The sequence below is a fragment of the Vipera berus genome (genome assembly GCF_964194415.1).
Source record: "Vipera berus genome assembly, chromosome: 3".
Lineage (NCBI taxonomy): Eukaryota > Metazoa > Chordata > Lepidosauria > Squamata > Viperidae > Vipera > Vipera berus.
Window position 1 is genome coordinate 169472424 of NC_138204.1, and position 17881 is coordinate 169490304.

The 17881-nt window shown below is 39.5% G+C and overlaps 1 protein-coding gene across 3 annotated transcripts in view; it reads right to left on the minus strand.

Annotated features, from left to right (window-relative positions):
- ANKRD29 (ankyrin repeat domain 29) overlaps positions 1–17881 on the minus strand; it is a 40444-nt gene that overhangs the window by 15655 nt on the left and 6908 nt on the right. For all 3 annotated transcript variants that reach the window (XM_081323002.1, XM_081323004.1, XM_081323003.1), the window contains 3 exons: positions 14642–14740; positions 12737–12835; positions 6453–6551 (listed from right to left, as the gene is read on the minus strand). In XM_081323002.1, the coding sequence (XP_081179128.1) occupies positions 6453–6551; positions 12737–12835; positions 14642–14740 (297 nt within the window). The remainder of the gene's footprint in view (positions 1–6452; positions 6552–12736; positions 12836–14641; positions 14741–17881) is intronic.

Below are 17881 nucleotides of genomic sequence, written 5' to 3' on the forward strand. Positions count from 1 at the left end.
CTCATGAAGACAATAAAATAAAGAGAGTGCTAGGATATGTTCATACTGTGTCTAGATGTAGGTATCATGGCTCAGTTAGTGGCTAGAAGATTCCAGCCTAATTTCATATACTACTCTAATAGGTAGAGCAGGAATGTCCAGAAAGAAACAAATATCCATCACCAACAGATTCTAAGATGACTAGAAATAAGGAGCAATCCAAGTCATTTCTTTTTAGAGAAAAGCACTGCAACAAAATGCCAAAGGTTTAAATTTTTTGGAATACAATAATCATAATAGTGGCTGTGCGTGCCGGCATCTCGGGAAACTCAGATCATTCCATTTCTTACTATGGGGGGTGAGTTATTACCCCCCGTAGATAGGGCTCGCAACTTGGGAGTCCTCCTACATTCACAGCTTTCTTTAGAAGATAATATAGTAACTGTGACTAGGGGGGCCTTCGCCCAGGTTCGCCTGGTGCGCCAGTTGCGGCCCTATCTAGACCGGGATGCCTTGCGTACAGTCACTCATGCGCTTGTGACCTCTCGGTTAGACTACTGCAACGCTCTCTACATGGGGCTGCCCTTGAGGACCACTCGGAGGCTCCAACTGGTGCAGAATGCAGCCGCGCGAGTTGTGTTGGGGGTCTCCCGATACTCCCATGTTACACCTCTGCTCCGTGAGCTGCATTGGCTTCCAGTTGTCTTCCGGGTGAGATTCAAGGTGCTGGTAATGACCTATAAAGCCCTACATGGCATGGGTCCGGAGTACCTTAGGGAGCACCTGCGGCCGGCATCAACTTCCCTCCGCCCAGTGTGCTCCCACAGAGAGGGCCTCCTCAGGGTGCCACCGGTCAGAGAATGCCGACTGATGGCCCCCAGGGGGAGGGCGTTCTCTGTGGGTGCGCCTGAACTTTGGAACCGTTTACCAGTTGAGCTCCGGATGGCTCCCGACCTTCGCTCCTTCCGACGTGATCTAAAAACCTATTTGTTTGAACAAGCCGGCCTGGTCCGATGGGTTTGGGGTTTTAATTATTGTTTTTAAGTAATTTATTTATTGTATTTGGGCACTATGGTTTAATCTGTTTTTAATTTTTGTATTTTGGTATTTTTGGTATTTATTGCCCTGTTCACCGCCCTCAGTCCTTCGGGAGAAGGGCGGTATACAAATTAAATTAAATTAAATTAAATAAATAAATAAATAAATAAATAAATAAATAATAGGGTTTTTTGCCATATTTGTTCATTAGGGGGTCTAAGTGGGGAAAATCCTGCTGTATGAAACAACCTTGCACAATTTGTATGATCATTCCACTCTAAACAGCTGTCTCTGAATTTTAAGCAAAATCCTTGCTTGCTTTATACAGGTGTATAATAGTATATTACAAATGAAGGTTTTCCAGACATTATTGCAGAAAAAAGTTACTGTTGCTGATTTTTAAAATTCTTTTAATTTTTTAAAAAAGATTAGTAGTATACAGAAATCAATTATAGATTTGCATACTGGGGAACAGAATAAGAAACTGGTTGGTATACTGCATTATCCATGTATTTTATTTATCATCTTTGTATTTACATTCTATCACATAGGTTTATTCATACACACACACACACACACACACACAAATACACACACAAACACACACTCACAACCAAGAGTTTACCTTAAATCATTTAACAGAGGGAAATGAAAATTAGTTGGGATATGCCAATGTATTGATATGTAAATGAATATTTCTGGTGAACAATTATTACATCGGATACTTACACAAGTTATTGTATTTGAGTTACAGAACTTTGGAAGACAGATATAAATGCCCTCTAATCACAGACACCTGTGAACTATTTCTCTTTCCTTGCAACTATAGTTTGCATGCAGCTCTCCCAAGGCTTTCGTGCAGCTCCTACATACCCCTCCTACTTTTTTCCTGAAATACAGGGGTAATTATTTGATGCAACATTTTATTATGTCAAAATTGTACTTGTACTATTGCACTTTAATACTGGAAGTGGAAATTTTAGGTTTGCTGTATTTTTTTTAAAGTTCTGGAGTAAAGGAATTTTCCCCTCCCCTGTTTCATCACAACCCACAGCCTGAGTGGGTTTCTCACCCAAGAAAAAAAATCAAGGGCAACCCTTAGCTGCTAAAAGAATCCCATTCTGATTTACATTATGCAAACTATGTTTACTGAATTGTAGATTGTACCATTTAAAATAAACTCTCTGCATAGCATAAATTAAAGCAGCACTATAGTAGAGAGATAGGCAAAAACCTGAGGTTCTTGTTTGCTAAGTAGTTATTTTTTAACTTAGGAAATATTAAAAGAATCTAATTGCTATGGCAATCTCGTGAACAAGCTAGAGCTGAATTACTTCATTCTGCAAACATATGGAAGAGGTATTAATTTGGTGTTCCAGATATCTTCAATTATTTGAGAGACTGTCACATAGATAATGAAATAAATTTATTCTTTTTAGCCCCAGAATGCAGGACCTAAATAACTTTATATTTTAAGATGAAGAATTTCTTGACAGTGCAAACTGATTGATAGTGGAACAGACTGATGCAGAAAGCAAAACAACTCTATATTCATTGCCCTTCTCTTAATGTATACATTTGGGATATGCAGTCTAAACTTGAAAATTAAAATTTGAACTACTATGTGTTGCTATTAATCACTTTCTCAATCAATATAATTTTGTTTGAACATCCCTAACATAAAGTATTTTTACACACACACACACACACACACACACACACACACACACAGTGCTTTTTTCTAAAAAAAAAGGTGCCGGAACTCTCATCTTGGCGGGTGCAGGAGGCGGGGGGGCGGTGCTGCTGTGGTCACGGGTGCGAGGGGTGTTCGTGGCGGGCTGCCCCCTGGGGCCGGAGCCGGGGCAGCTGGTGCTGTAGGAGCAGTGGGGCCCACTCTATATGGCAGGGCTGGGCGGTGCGGAGGCAGTGCGGGCCAGGTGATGCAGGGCAGCCACTTAGGCACGCAGGGTGAGGCGACGGTGGCACAGGTCCAGCACCAGGTAGGCCACCAGCCTGGCTGACACGGGTGAGCACAAGGAAGGAGTGCACATGGACTCTGCAGAACCCACCTCCCACTACTTGTCCTCTCTTACTTACCTAGTTGAGATGGTGTAGTTGGGCAGCAGGGAGGGATGTAAAGTTCCTGCCAACTCGCCTTTGCCGGCCAGGTCTTTTGGCAAGCTCAGCAGCAATTCCTATTGGCTTTCGAAAGCCAATAGGCTTTTGAAAGCCAATAGAGGGAGTAGCATAGCTTGTGCAAAAGCTTTTTGTGTGTGTATGCAAAAAAGGGTGCTGGAACACCATTCTGAGCGTTCTATGAGAAAAAAAGCCCTGCTTTTATGTTTTAATCTTAATATTGTAAGTTGCCCCAAACCTTGCCATGTGGATTGTATACAAATATTATATAATCGGTAAATAAAGGTAGAACATGTTAAATATACATCAAATGATAATATGCTTCCCTAAGTCAATTCTTGCTCAATGACAGACCAAGGAGTTAACTCGAAAAGGCAAGAGGAAAATCTAGAAGAGGTCTGTGCAACTTGTAGAAGGGAAAGGCCCACACTGATAAATTAAAAATCTTTGTGGTCTGCAATGGAATGCTGGTGGGCTAATCAATGATTTGGTGACTAGAGGAGCATCTACAGTGTTGGAGTTCATGGTCATGGTAAGCCATGGAGGCACTAGGCAACATGACTTTCAGGGCAGTGGTGGTGATTTTATTACTTTTTTTTTCCCTCTGTCCAAGGGTGCTTGATAGGCTACATGTATAGGCCTGGTCTAGAATTTATTTTGGTGCATTCAACTATCTAGAGCAGGCATGTCAAACTCATTTTGTCTGAGGCAACTTCTTATAAAAAATTGCCATTAATTTGTTTTAATAAAATAATTTAAATCAATTTTTCATTTGATTTCAAATTAAATAAATTATTTTAGTTGACAATGAGATATTTTTTAGTACAATTACCAAATGCAATAAACTGGTTTTAGGTATATGTGTGCACTAATTATTTCAACACCAATACATTTTAACAACATATTCTATTTGTAAATGTAATTTGTAAATGTAAATTGTAAATTATAAAAATTTTTGTGCAAAAATAAAACAAAATAACAGATTTAAGAGCTGTTATCATTAGTTATCCTTAGATAAAAATAATTCCATCATCCAAAACTTTGTTATACTGTATTTAATGAACAGATGCTTTGGGATTAAAAAAAAAAGACTGACTACATTTGATTGTGTATCACCATGGCATTAAAACAAAATTCGAACAGTGTATGAAAAATAAAGGTTCCCTAAACGTCTGCTGGCTATATCTATACATTTTCCTTGATAGCACTCTATTGCCTTATTTTTAGCCTTTTTGTCAACTTCCCAGCTTAAAAAAGGAAAGGCACCGGGAGCTGAAAGTTACAGAGACTGTTTAAGCAGGTTGCTAAGCAACCTGTTCACACTCGGGCCTTCTTACCCTCCCACTTTTAAATTAGCCTGTACGGATCGCATTTCCTTCGATTTGAGCCATCTGAAGGCCTGTTGCTGTGATGCATTCTGCTGCCGGCATCAACTCCCCATCGTCCTGTGCGCTCCTGCAGCGAGGGCCTTCTTAGGGTACCGCCAGTGAAGGACTGCCGGCGGGTGACTCCCACAGAGAGGGCCTTCTCTGTGGGTGCACCTGCCCTTTGGAACCAACTTCCTATGGAACTTAGGACTGCCCCCAACCTCCGTTCGTTCTGCCGGGACCTTAAAACTTGGCTCTTTGAGCTGTCTGGTCTAGACTGAGGGGTTTTTAATTGGGTTTTAAAGTTTTAATTTTGGGGCTTAAATTTAATTACTTGTTTTAAAATTATTTTAACTTTTGTATTGTATGGTTTTAATTGCCCTGTAAACCGCCCTGAGTCCTACGGGAATAGGGCAGTATAGAAGTCAAAATAATAAATAAATAAATAAATATATTACATATAATTTAAAATTGTAATTAGTTGCGTGTGCACGTTCAGCAAGTGTGATGTATTTGTGCTGGCATTTCTAGGCCTCTTTCCAACCACATCCAGAAAAATTTGTAACAAACATTGGAATTCTTAAGGCCATGTTTGGTATTTCCCAGCAATCTGTTACTGGAAGAAAAAAGCAATCCCTGCTGTGTTACTGATCCCAGAGAAGCATTTGCATGTATGCAGGTATCCTTAGGGTGCCATAGTTATGAATGAGAAATATTGGTTGCAAAGTTGGCATTTCTGCATGTAATACAGATATTTTGGACTTATTTTTGTTTCTTTGCATGTTTGATATTTTTAAAAAGGCATATGCTACTGAGTACGCTTATGCACATATGTAACATCTTTTCCTAGGATACATGACCACTGCTTTTCCAGAATGTGAAAAGTGAAAGATTGTGACTAAACAAAATTTTAATGTACAGATAATACCACCAGAAATTATTTTAGCCTTTTTAATAAATGTTATTGATGTTAAGCTCACCATGGAAAACATCATATATTGTTATGTATATACTAGGTTAATTATTTAAAGACTGAAGTGCAACATAACTAGATTCTAAATAATCTATTTTTCAAAACACACAACAATCCAAACAGTAAAAGTAAAGTCCAAATTAAGTATATTTCATTCTTAAGAATTGTTTAATTTAAAGTGGTTGTTGTAATAGATGATTAGATTCAAAATAGTTTTCAAGAGTATGTACAAAAGATACTATTTTTTTCTAGCATCAGCTAAATTAGACATATTACATTGAGAAAAATGTTTCTCATTTCTTTCCTGTTATCTTTATTGATTTCATTGCAGAGATGTTAACATAGGAAATAGATTATTTTGTTATCTAATTTTACCTTCCAAATGACAGAAGCAGATGAAAAATGTGAGGTTCTTTCCTGTTGGCTTTTTTGAATTAGCTGTTTTAGATTCTAAAAGTTTAGTTCCTAAAGAAGTAACCCTGTAAATAATTTTCCTCCTCTAGTGCAGGCTCTTTTATGACTCAAGGACTTCAACTCCCAGAATTCCTGAGCCAGCATGGCTCAGCTTGGAAACCTCTCCCTTTCCCCTCAGCATGGCTGACTCAGGATTTCTGGGAGTTGAAGTCCACGAGTCATAAAAAAGAGCCAAGATTGCCTAGCCCTGCCGTTCTGAGCGTTCTATGAGAAAAAAACACACACACACACACACACACACACACACACACACGCCTTTAGATAAACATTTTGATCTAAGAACAGTGGACATTAGTGCACCTCTACAAGCCATCTTTTCAGTGTGTACTGGTGGAATGTGTTATTTCGATTAAAAGAGGGATCTGTTTTCCGTACTTTTACAGACCATGTTCATTCTAAGATTTTTCTTGTGAAAACTTTAAAAAAATGGAATCCTGGAAACAGTTTTTACCACTGATGGAAAAGAAGATTTCAAGGACACTCACGTAAAGCTGATCATGTATGTTGGCCCCATGCTTTAGTAAGGTTTCCACCACTCTCATGTGCCCATATTGACAAGCAGCTAACAAAGCAGTACCACCATCCTGAAAAGAATACAAATGGATACAAGGGAAAGTTATTTGCTTCCCTGAAAATACATCCTAATTCCTATTTATTTGAAATCACATTTTGAACCTTAACTGGAAGCAGACCTCTCTTAATATTTTATGCTCATTTTATTCCTACTGTTTTACATTTACTACAATATTCCCCCATATAGATTTATATTCAGTGGCCTCTTTTAAAGGGGAAAATTTGGCTGTGCTTTTCTCTTTCCTTCCTCTAGCAGAAACCTGGCTTTCAGGATTAAGAAGTGTCATTTAAGGCCAAACTGTAAGAAACAATAGAAGATCTTAAATAAGGCTTTCTACAGAACTATGGCTAGATTCACTTTGCAAAGCAAAAGCAAAGCTCAGCCATTTCCCCAAAACTGTTGAAAGCTTCCCTTTATTTTATTTTCTCTCTTATACACATACCAACCACATCAGTAGGGCTTACTTTTAATTTTGGAACCTAAGGAAACAGTGGCCTTAGTGACAGACCACAGAAAAGCTATGAGAAAGGTTCATTGCTTCACACTTGCATTTCTTATAATGTCCTATAATTTGTGTTTCGAGCAAACTTGCATTTTTACGATAAAAGTCATTCCACATCATGCTTCGTTCCTTATTTCAAACCATGGCCATTACAGAACACTGTTCCTCATAAAATTTCTCACTCAATTCTATAACGGCTACAGTTTCCATAGCAGATTAAAGTTGGGAAATCTGGTAAAGTTACAGCTGTTTCCCCATTTCTCTTTTCCTTTGTTAAACCTGTCCCTGTATGACAACTGCATGCATATTCTGCCCTGATTTTATACTAAATGGAGCATCATAGAATATATAGCATAAACAAAATTCTGCCCTGATCATTAAAAATCTTCCAGGAGCTTGAGATGATAGGAAATAATTTCCATTTTTTACTCCTATCACACATGCAGGCTGCAAAATATCTTCATACTTACCTTTCCCAACATGTTTATATAACTGCAAAATATCCTATCTACCCTACACACTGGTAAGATTCAGTTTTTTGTTCGAATGCATGCTGCAGATTACCTGAATAATGTCACTGGTCTAAAAGTGCTCTCAGGAGTTTTATCCTCATCCAGATAGCCAGTTTAAAGGTGTTGTCCAGTCCATGAGTTGATATAAAGTACAATAGCACAAATTGGCTCTCTACGAACAGTTGGGCTGTAGTCTTTTTCAATAATCATAAATGGCACTATGAAAACAGTTTACTGTGGGGTAGTTTAAGATGCAGCAACTTGTGCATTTCCCTGCCGATGGAGAAAGTGTCTACCAACTGCTCAAATAGAAGGTAGAACCCAACAGGTTCTGGGTAGAGTGGTAGATTTATCCTTTCCTCAAAACTGAATTTGGGGGAGTAGGCAACATCCCACTAAAGCTCCTACTCCACACCACTTCTCCATGTTCTTTAGAGGCAGTCTGGGAGACAAGACCATGTACTGTTATCTCCTGAATACTCCACATGATCTCCTTATGATCCATTCAGGGGAGGTGAGACTGGCTGAAGCTTTCTTGTTTCAACCAACAATAACTTTGCAATGTATGGACAGGTCAAGGGGAAGAGGTGCTGGCTGAATCAGAAGTCCCACTTCAACTGCATCACTTTACAATGGACGGGGATCCAAAAGATCTCTGGCATGTTGTGTCAGCACCAGTGTTGAAAGATTGATAAATCTTGCTGAAGTTTGAGGTTTGTCCTAAAAGAGTCAGAGTCACCACTGCCATGAATATTGACAAGGTGAAAATCACCCACACAGTGGGTCAGTAGAAAGAAGTGCAAGGCTAGTTGAAGCAAAAGTTTCTTAGCAAAAGGATATACCGTATATACTTGAGTATAAGCCGACTCGAGTATAAGCCGAGACCCCCAATTTCACCCCCAAAAACTGGGAAAAGTTGTTGACTCGAGTATAAGCCGATCCGCCGTTCTGCATGCCTCGGAGGCTGGATCCGCGCTCTGCAAGCCTCTGGGATCCTGGGAGGCCTAATGCAAGCACCAGCCCGCCTGCCTCAGGTCTCCCCCACCCCCAGATACTGGGCTTCAGCACAGCTGGCTGTCTTGCCAAAGAGAAACATCTGGGAAGGAAAACCCTGTCTTACCTCTTTCCCAATTCTGCCTCTGCCCTTCCTCCTACCAAGGTGTTCTGGGACTAGTTCCCTAGCCTTTTGGAGCTTTTGGTGTTCGCCCATCAGCTGTCTACGGGGAGGCAGGCAACAAAGCTGCCTCTCTAGGCTTTGAGAAAAGGCCCCTTGCACAAAAGGCAGCTTCAGGACGAGCTTCCAAAAACCCTTTCCTTCCTTAACGCCCTCCCCACCTTCCCCCAGAAAGCCATATTTCTTTTTTTTTTATTGAAAATTTTTATTGAAGTTACAATATTATCCCCTCCCCAACCCACCCCAGAACCCCTCCCCCTCCCCCATATTTCTTCAATAACAAAAACATAAAAAGCTGGTTGGGATGTACTCGCTGATTTCCCCCCCCCCCTTTTTTTAGATGCTAAAACTAAACTCTCCCTCTGCCTTCCAACCAATATCCATTTTTAAAATCTTACCTTGGCTCCAGATGGAAGAGTAGAGGAACTAAGCTAGTAAGGAGAGAATTTTTTTCTGCAACTTTTTACTCCTGAAGTAGTAGTAGTAGTAATAGTAGTAGTAGGAATAATAATAATAAATCCCTAAAAGTTGTGCCAGAAAATGGAGGACGCTGGGTCTTTGCAAGTTTTAGCTGTCTGTCAGACTGCCTGAAAAGGGCGGCCTTCAGGCAGCCAGGCGGACAGCTAAAGCTTGCAAAGACCCAGCGTCCTCCATTTTCTGGCATAACCTTCGGAGATTACTTTAAAAAAAAAAACAAAAAAAACCTTCAGAGGAAAAACAGCTGCAGAAACATTTTGTCTCCTTGCTGGCTTGGTTCATCTACTCTTCAGCCAGGAGGGAGTCCAAGGCCTAGAGAAGGAGAGCTTTGCAGCATCCCTATGGACAGCTGATGGGCAGACAGCTGAAAGAAGCAGGCAGGCAGGGCGCGGAGGAACGGAGACCTGCAGGTCTCGGACGGCGGTGGCTTGGGAGAGGTGCGCGCGATCCCGGAAGCACCAAAGCCTCGGCCGCGCACAAGTCCTCGGTAAGTTTTTTTGTTGACTGGAGTATAAGCCGAAGTGGAATTTTTCAGCCCAAAAAGTGGGCTGAAAAATTCGGCTTATACTCAAGTATATACGGTAAGCAAAATGGACAAGAAGGAATAACGTACCAGCATCCATGCTAGTAGGCTAGTAGGGTGAACTATCACGCTAAGGGCAGCAAAGGCAGGTGTTGCACTAGCCAAGAATGGCCAATAAGGGCTGGGCGAGCCACACCCATCACATTGCTGAATCAGTTACACTTGAATACAACTTTGCATCTCATTCAAATTGCAAAATTTCTGCTGGGAGAAGTGGAAAACACCAGTTCAATTTCAGTTCAGAAGAACTAGAACTGAGCTGTTTCAATTCTTGACTATAGATGAGAGGAATGTTTCAAGAATAGCTAACCACTATTCTCAACCTGAATTTAGGGGGCCACAGAGCTATGCCTTATGCCTTCCTATTTATTAAGGAAATATGCAGTATAGCCTATGTTTCTTTAATTGCAGGCCTATATTTTCGTGTAGAAAGACAACATTGTTTTAGGAGAACAATGCAAAATTCAATTCTTCCATAACAGGCACATATGATTATCTAATTGGCTAAGCAGCTTTGCAAAAATGAAATAGTTAGATACCGTTGTTTCCCCCAAAATAAGACTGGGTGTTGTATTAATTTTTGCTCCAAAAGACACATCAGGGCTTATTTTTCAGTTAGGTCTTATTTTTGGAGAAATACGGTACTAAATGTGTCTGTCTGGCTGACAATCTTAACTGGGGCTTATTTTTGGAGTTGGGCTTTTATTACAAGCACCCTGAAAAATCATGCTTGGCCTTGTTTTCCGGTAAGGTCTTATTTTTGGGAAAACACGGTAGTATATAGTGCTTCATATTAATATATGTACTATCTCTCATTATGCCCAGTGTGGAGTTCCACTTTTCATATTACATTTGGCAAAAAGTTGGTCACATCTGCAGTGTATTAGAAACTGAAACAGCATTGGTGCTGCTGGCAAACATGCTGGAAACTCTGAGAAATTACATCAGTCTTAGAACAACTGCACACAAAGATCTCAGAATGAAGAGACTTGCTCAATCACAGAACAATTACCAAAAAATGGGTTTGCTATGATGAAGAAGCACAAGAGACCTTTTCAGCCAGAAAGCAAATGTATAAGTTATACAATAGATGCTGTGCATATTGAGCTGATTAGTCCATAGTAGTCTGAATTCCTCCAAGATATTTTGGGCACAAACAACTAATAAGCTGAACAGCAATATATTACTATATTAGTGCTGAAAGCTCCTTCTGATGACACTTTTTATATTACATTAAGCCCCACAAACTCTATATTCTGAATCTCTAAGTAAACAAATGCTAGGAGTTTCTGATATAAATGCAGCCAACTTTCTATTTACATGCAGTCCTAGAAAACAGGTAGTGAATCAATGGGTTACTTCCTGTCAAATGCAGTTTCCACATTAATGGAACAGGATGTCAGAAACAACTAAACACTTAATGCAAGTCAGGGGTGCACAACTTGTAGTTCCAAGACTGTGTCTCCAAAACTTTTGGATTAGGATGCAGTGGTCCTTCAAAAAGATGCCACTAAACTAATAATAGAAGAGGAAAATGAAATACATGCTAAGTAATTGTATTAAGTGCAATTCATTTAATTAAAAGTAAATAATAATAATAATAATAATAATAATAATAATAATAATAATAATAATAATAAGTTGGAAGGGACCTTGGAGGTCATCTAGTCCAACCCCCTGCTAAGGCAGGAAACCCTATACCATTTCAGACAAATGGCTGTCCAGTCTCTTCTTAAAAACTTCCAGTGTTGGAGCATTCACCCCTTCTGGAGGCAGGTTGTTCCACTGGTTAGTTCTTCTAACTGTCAGGAAATTTCTCCTTAGTTCTAGGTTACTTCTCTCCTTGACTAGTTTCCATCCGTTGCTTCTTGTCCTGCTCTCAGGTGCTCTGGAGAACAGCCTGGCTCCCTCTTCATTTTTAACTTTTTTCCTTGTAGCAGGGTCCAGTTTTTTGTCATTGGCCTTTTCAGACAAAATGTCATTGTTCCAAAAACACATAACTGAAGGAGGAAGCCAAAGCTGGTTTAATCAGATCCACTTCCTTACACTATGGGAACAGAGAAAACAATTGTCCTATTTGAATGATCTGCAATCTGATTGGCAAGACCCTTGAGCCACATTACTTACTGTAGATTGTGGCACAAGATTCAAAGATTCTACTATTCACAGGTTATGGCTGATGTTCTCTGTCCCCTTGGTGGATTTACTTTGTGGATATATTTTATTTTATTTATTTTATTAGCACTGCACAGTTTCTTCCTCCATTTGCACAGTTATGGGCTCCTTTGCAGCAAAGAGAAAGTAGTTCAACAGGTGATCTGCAGAAATCTACAATGGCAACAATTTCTCCAGATCTGGGTGCCTCCTATTTAGTGCAAAAGTAAGAAAATCTCAGGTGGGATGTTTATATACTGCAGTTGTCCCCAAATTAAGTTTCTCCAGATATGTGGGATTACAGCTTCCATCATTCCCAGCTAACATGCTATGACAACCTACAGCATCATATGGGAACACTTCTATGACAACCTACAGCACCCTATGGGAACACTTCCTGTCCCTAAGAAATACAAAATGCAGTGTTGCTTTGTTTTCTAAATTGAGCTAATATAGTCTGTAATTGTGACTTTCATATATTTCCAATCTGTCAATCAAGCATTTCTTTTTTAAAGTTTGCTTTCATAATCAGCTGTGGCTTTGCCCTTTCCAATTGAAATGACAAAAATAACAAACAAATTGAGTGATACTTATATAATGAAAACTGAGCAACAAGAGTCATACACAACTTAACGTCCTGCCAGAGAACAGTACAGAGAGAAGCAAAATTAATTCTGTGGGCCTCTTGTCAGTTCTCCATGCCAAGCCTTGGATCAGAAGAAAACAGCTGCCTTTCCTTCCTGCCTGCCTGTCTAAGTTCACCAACATGTTGAAGCCAAGTATAACTTCTTACTTTGGTTTTGAATTCTGTGGAAGCTCCATATTCAAAGAGTAACTTCACTATATCATTGTGGCCTTGTTGTGCAGCGAAGAATAGGGCAGTGGCACCGGTCTAAAATGAGAATCAGAAATCCCATAGATTAGCAAATATGACAGGGCATTTCATACAAAATATGATGATGGAAGTGCTGAATTAAACCAGAAGTCTCTAGCAGCAACCATTCCTAAATTAAGACATTCCCATCAGATTATTCTTTTGAAGATTCCATGATGTTTCCTTCATGTATCAGAAAGGCATGTCCATAAATTACATTTATATGCTATCCATATCCCAGCAACTCTGGGAGGTTAGGAGCAGGAACATAGTTAACTTTGCCCATTCCCCCAGCCTCCGTTCTTGTCAACTAAATAAAGATCAATCTTTCTTCATTAGTTATTTACAATGTCTATGGAGATTCTCAGTCATCCAGGTAATGCTTTGTTTGCTGGCAACAAGCAGGTCAGTGTTGTAGGACTTAGTCTGAACTTGTTTTGTTCATCCAAATGCTCACTGCCTCCATACATTGATTTGAGATTAATTCAATTCTAATATAGCTATGTAACCAACACTCACATTATCTGCTCTTAGATTTGTAGACAGGTCCTACTAATAATGAGAAAAATACATGGTAAGTTAAGACCATGCTTAATATTTTCAAGAAAATAAAGTCTGAACAGACTACATGTAAGCACAAAAATATTTTACTATTGAAGATCATCTACACTCTCATTTCTTTTTTGCCAGTGAGTTTTATGCATCAATCAATTACACCCTCTTATTTCCCACTATTTCTGCCTTGTGCTTTCTTCCTGTCAAGTGTGATAGTTATTGATGGTAAACAGTTCTCTGGAGTTATGTATCCATGCAGTAATCACATCAAGTATATCATACCAATCAACTATGTCCATTGCAGGCAAAAACTTTCTGGGCATAAGATTTTAATCACAGCAGAAAGAAACAAGAGCTTTTAGCCAATCACTGAGGAAGCCATTTCTCATATGGCATCTGTGCCTTTAAGAGCCCTGGGACAGATGCATCCTACCACCAATAATGACATGCAATAATGAAAAACTGCCTATGAGTTGGGCAGCCATATAAATCATCTAACATCTGACACATTATTTCATGGAGGACAAAGGAGCATTGCTGAGAAAAAGGTGGCAATGAGATTAACAATTTTTATAATGTGTTAAAAGTATACAAATATAGTGAAAATTCTGCCTCTGAACAAGATTAATTGGAATACAGTAATGATTTCCTTATCATTATATCCTATAACCCTTCTCATGCAAGGACTTAAAGACCATAGAAAATTGAGGATTAAAAAGGGTTATTAGCAACCCCATTCTTAGGAAAATGTATCTCTTGTTCAGTCATCGCCCTTGACTATACAGAAACCTAACAGCAAGTGCCTGAATTTTCAGGCCTTTTGTCAGCTATCTATACAAACCAGGACGAAATTTTAATCTTCTGGGCAGTAATTAGGTTGTGTCTTATGAAGTCACTCAGCTTATTTATAGGTTCTTTGAATATGAAAGATCTTCCATCAGCAGAATGGGAAGGAACATATTCCTGAAGATGCTCCTAATATTCTGAAGTAGGTGGAGTTTGGAAAAGCCATTTGTAGAACAAACAAATCAGTTTTCCTTTCATTCTACAAGTGGAAACCTTGCTAGATCAAAGAATCTCTGATTACTGAGATCATGGGATAGCATTTGTGAGACTCTAGTAATAAAAGGTATACAAAAGTATATTTTAAGTAATAAAATTATGCTTAATGTCTATAGCACATTTGAAATATGCAATAGGGTGCTGAATTTTTAATTAAACCAATCCCTAGGGATAATTCTTCTTTTTTAAATACAGAAGTTAACATACCTCTCTCTGAAGATTAATATCAGCTCCTTGCAGCACCAGTTCTCGCACACATTCTTTGTGGCCATAGTATGATGCTACCATAAGGGCTGTTGAACCAAGCTGGGCACAAAGCAATATAGTAAATACCTTAAATATGTAAATAAGTCCTAAAAATGGAGCCTCTTTTTATTTTCTCTGTAGCTTCAGGCTCAAATAGAAGACAAAATACTTTTGGGCAAGTCTGTATTTTACACTGTTGAAATCTACGCCAATATGCTCATAGACAATAAAATAAAAGAGAGTATTTGTAGCTCAGGGTTGAAAAGAAGGGTCCTTGGTGCTCTCTGAGCTTGGTTTTTTTTGCAGATGTTTCATTACCCAAACTAGGTAACATCATCAGTGCTAGTAGGAAATGGGGTTTGCCATCAACTTATATTTTAGTAGCTTGCCCTGTCAGAGTTGGTAGGAGTTTGATTTGGTTGGACTGTTTATTGTTAGCTTGTTTGGCAGTTCCTTGATTGTGGTATTATTTACTTCTTGACTGATTTAATCTTGATGTTAATCTATGCTCATCTGGGTGTTGATTGCTGATGGAAAGGTGTTTTGGTATTTTTGTTCCTTTTTTGGCTTGTTCATTGTCCTTTCTGCACAGCATGTAGATGTTGTTTATGTCTATGTGTCTATTGATGGCCAATTTGTCAGATGCCAGGGTTCAAGGAATTCTTTAGCATTTTTGACTTGGATTGATCTAAGATGGTCATGTTTCCAGTTGAAACTATGGTTAAGACTGTTCATGTGTTGTGAAATTAAAGGGTTTTCGTAACAGGCAACAGGGAGAAAGCAGAGCTGCTTAACTCATTCTTTGCATCAGCCTTCACACAAAAAGAAACTACAGCCCAACATACAAAAAAAAAACCACTGCAAAAAACAAATTAGAAACAAAAATTAAAATAAGCAGGAAAATGGTAAGAGAACACCTATCCAACCTTGACGAATATAAATCACCAGGACTTGACCCAGAGTTCTGAAAGAGCTGGTAGATGTTATCTCAGAACCACTGCACCATATCTTTCAAAAATCCTGGAGCATTGGGGAAATACATGAGGATTGGAAAAGGGCTGATGTGGTTCCCATCTTCAAGAAAGGAAAAAAATGGACCCAGGAAACCACAGACCAATCAGTTTAACATCAATACCTGGAAAGATCCTAGAAAAGATAATCAAAAAACAGATCTGTAAACAACTAGAAGCAAACATAGTTGTAACTAGTAGCCAGAACAGGTTTGTTAAAAACAGATCATGCCAAACCAACCTTATTTCATTCTTTGATAAAGTGACTAATCTAGTAGACCAGCAAAATGCTGTGGATGTAGTATACTTAGATTTCAGTAAGGCATTTGATAAAGTAGACCACAACCTACTCCTTGGTAAGCTAGAAAAATGGAACAGACAACATCACCACTAGATGAATCTGTAGCTGGCTGGCAAACCGTACCCAACGAGTAGTCCTCAATGGCACTATATCCACATGGAGAGAAGTAAGCAGTGGAGTACCATAAAGTTCCATCTTGGGCCCAGTACTCTTCAATATCTTCATAAATGATTTAGATGAGGGAATTGAAGGAGAACTCATCACGTTTGCAGATGACACTAAACTGGCAGAGTATCCAACACCCGAGAAGACAAACTCAGGACCCAAAAAGATCTTGACAAACTTGAACAATGGACCCCATCCAACAAAATGAGTTTCAATGTGGAGAAAAGCAAAGTTTTACATTTAGGCAGGAAAAATCAAAGGTACAAGTACAGATTGGGCAAGACCTGGCTTAAAAACAGCAACTGTGAGAGGGACCTTGAAGTCCTAGTGGACGATCACTTGACTATGAGCTAGAAGTTTGCAGCAGCAGCCAAAAAAGGCATAGAATCAAGATCATGCGAAGTATTAGTACCGCTTTATAAACCTCGAGTAAGACTACATCTGGAATACTGCAGCCAATTTTGGTTACCATATCACAAAAAAGATGTTGAGAGTTTGGAAAAAAATTCAGAGAAGAGCAACTAAGATGATCAAAGTGCTGGAGACTAAAACATACGAAGAACGGCTGCAGGACTTGGGGTTGGCTAGTCTAAAGAAAAGAAGAAATAGGAGAGACATAATAGCAGCATTCCAGTATTTGAGGGGCTGCCACAAAGAAGAGGGGGTCACATTATTCTCCAAAGCACCAGAGGACAGGACAAGAAACAATGGTTGGAAACTGACCAAAGACAGAAGCAACCTGGAATTAAGGAGAAACTTCCTGACAGGGAGGACAATTAACCAGTGGAACAGCTTGCCTCCAGAAATTGTGTGCGCTCCATCACTGGAGATTTTTAAGAAGAGGCTAGACAGTCACTTGTCTGAAGTGGTATAGGTTCCCCTGCTTGAGCAGGGGGCTGGACTAGAAGCCCTCCAAGGTCCCTTCAAGCTCTATTCTATTCTACTTCTGATTACTACTTGGTGTTCATGGATGCATTCTGCTTTTCTTCTTCCTGTTTGTCCTAAGCAGTGGCTGTTTCAGTCTTTACACTGTTGGTTGTAGATGACTCCTTTTTTTCCCTCTGGGGATGTTGGATTGTTTGGTTTACTTAGGATGTTTTTGAGGATTTTAATTGATTAGTATGCTACATTCCCATCAACACTGACAGGGCAAGCCACTAGAATATAAATTGAGAGCCAACCCCATTCCTTACTAGCATTGCTACCTAGTTTGGATAATGAAATGTCTACAAGAAAACAATCAAGCTCAGAGAACACCAAAGACCCTACATTCGATATAATTTATTTTTTATTTATTGCATATATGTTTCCACATTTTTGATGCTCTTTGACCTTCCATTTTCCCCAGAAAACTTTACCTTCCTCAGAAACTCAGTGGGGAAGCCAGCAGGGAGAGCTGCAAGTTGCTGAGGTAAGTCTTCCTCACCCATGCACCTTCCTCCAGCTCCTCTGCACTTGTGTCATCCTGTCCAATAGCACATGGCTGTGGCCCCCTCTCCAACCCATACAGCACCTCTTGCATACCCCTTTGTACCCTCCCACTCCACACAACACTTCTAGCACACCTCACTGCAACTTCACACACCTTATCCCTTGCTTCCTACACACACACACACACACGGCACAGTCTGCCTTTCAGCAACTTCCTACCAGCTTCTCCATTGACTTTGGTTATTAAAAGTCAGCAGAAGCTGCTTAATGTCCATGTGATTCAGTTATTGATGG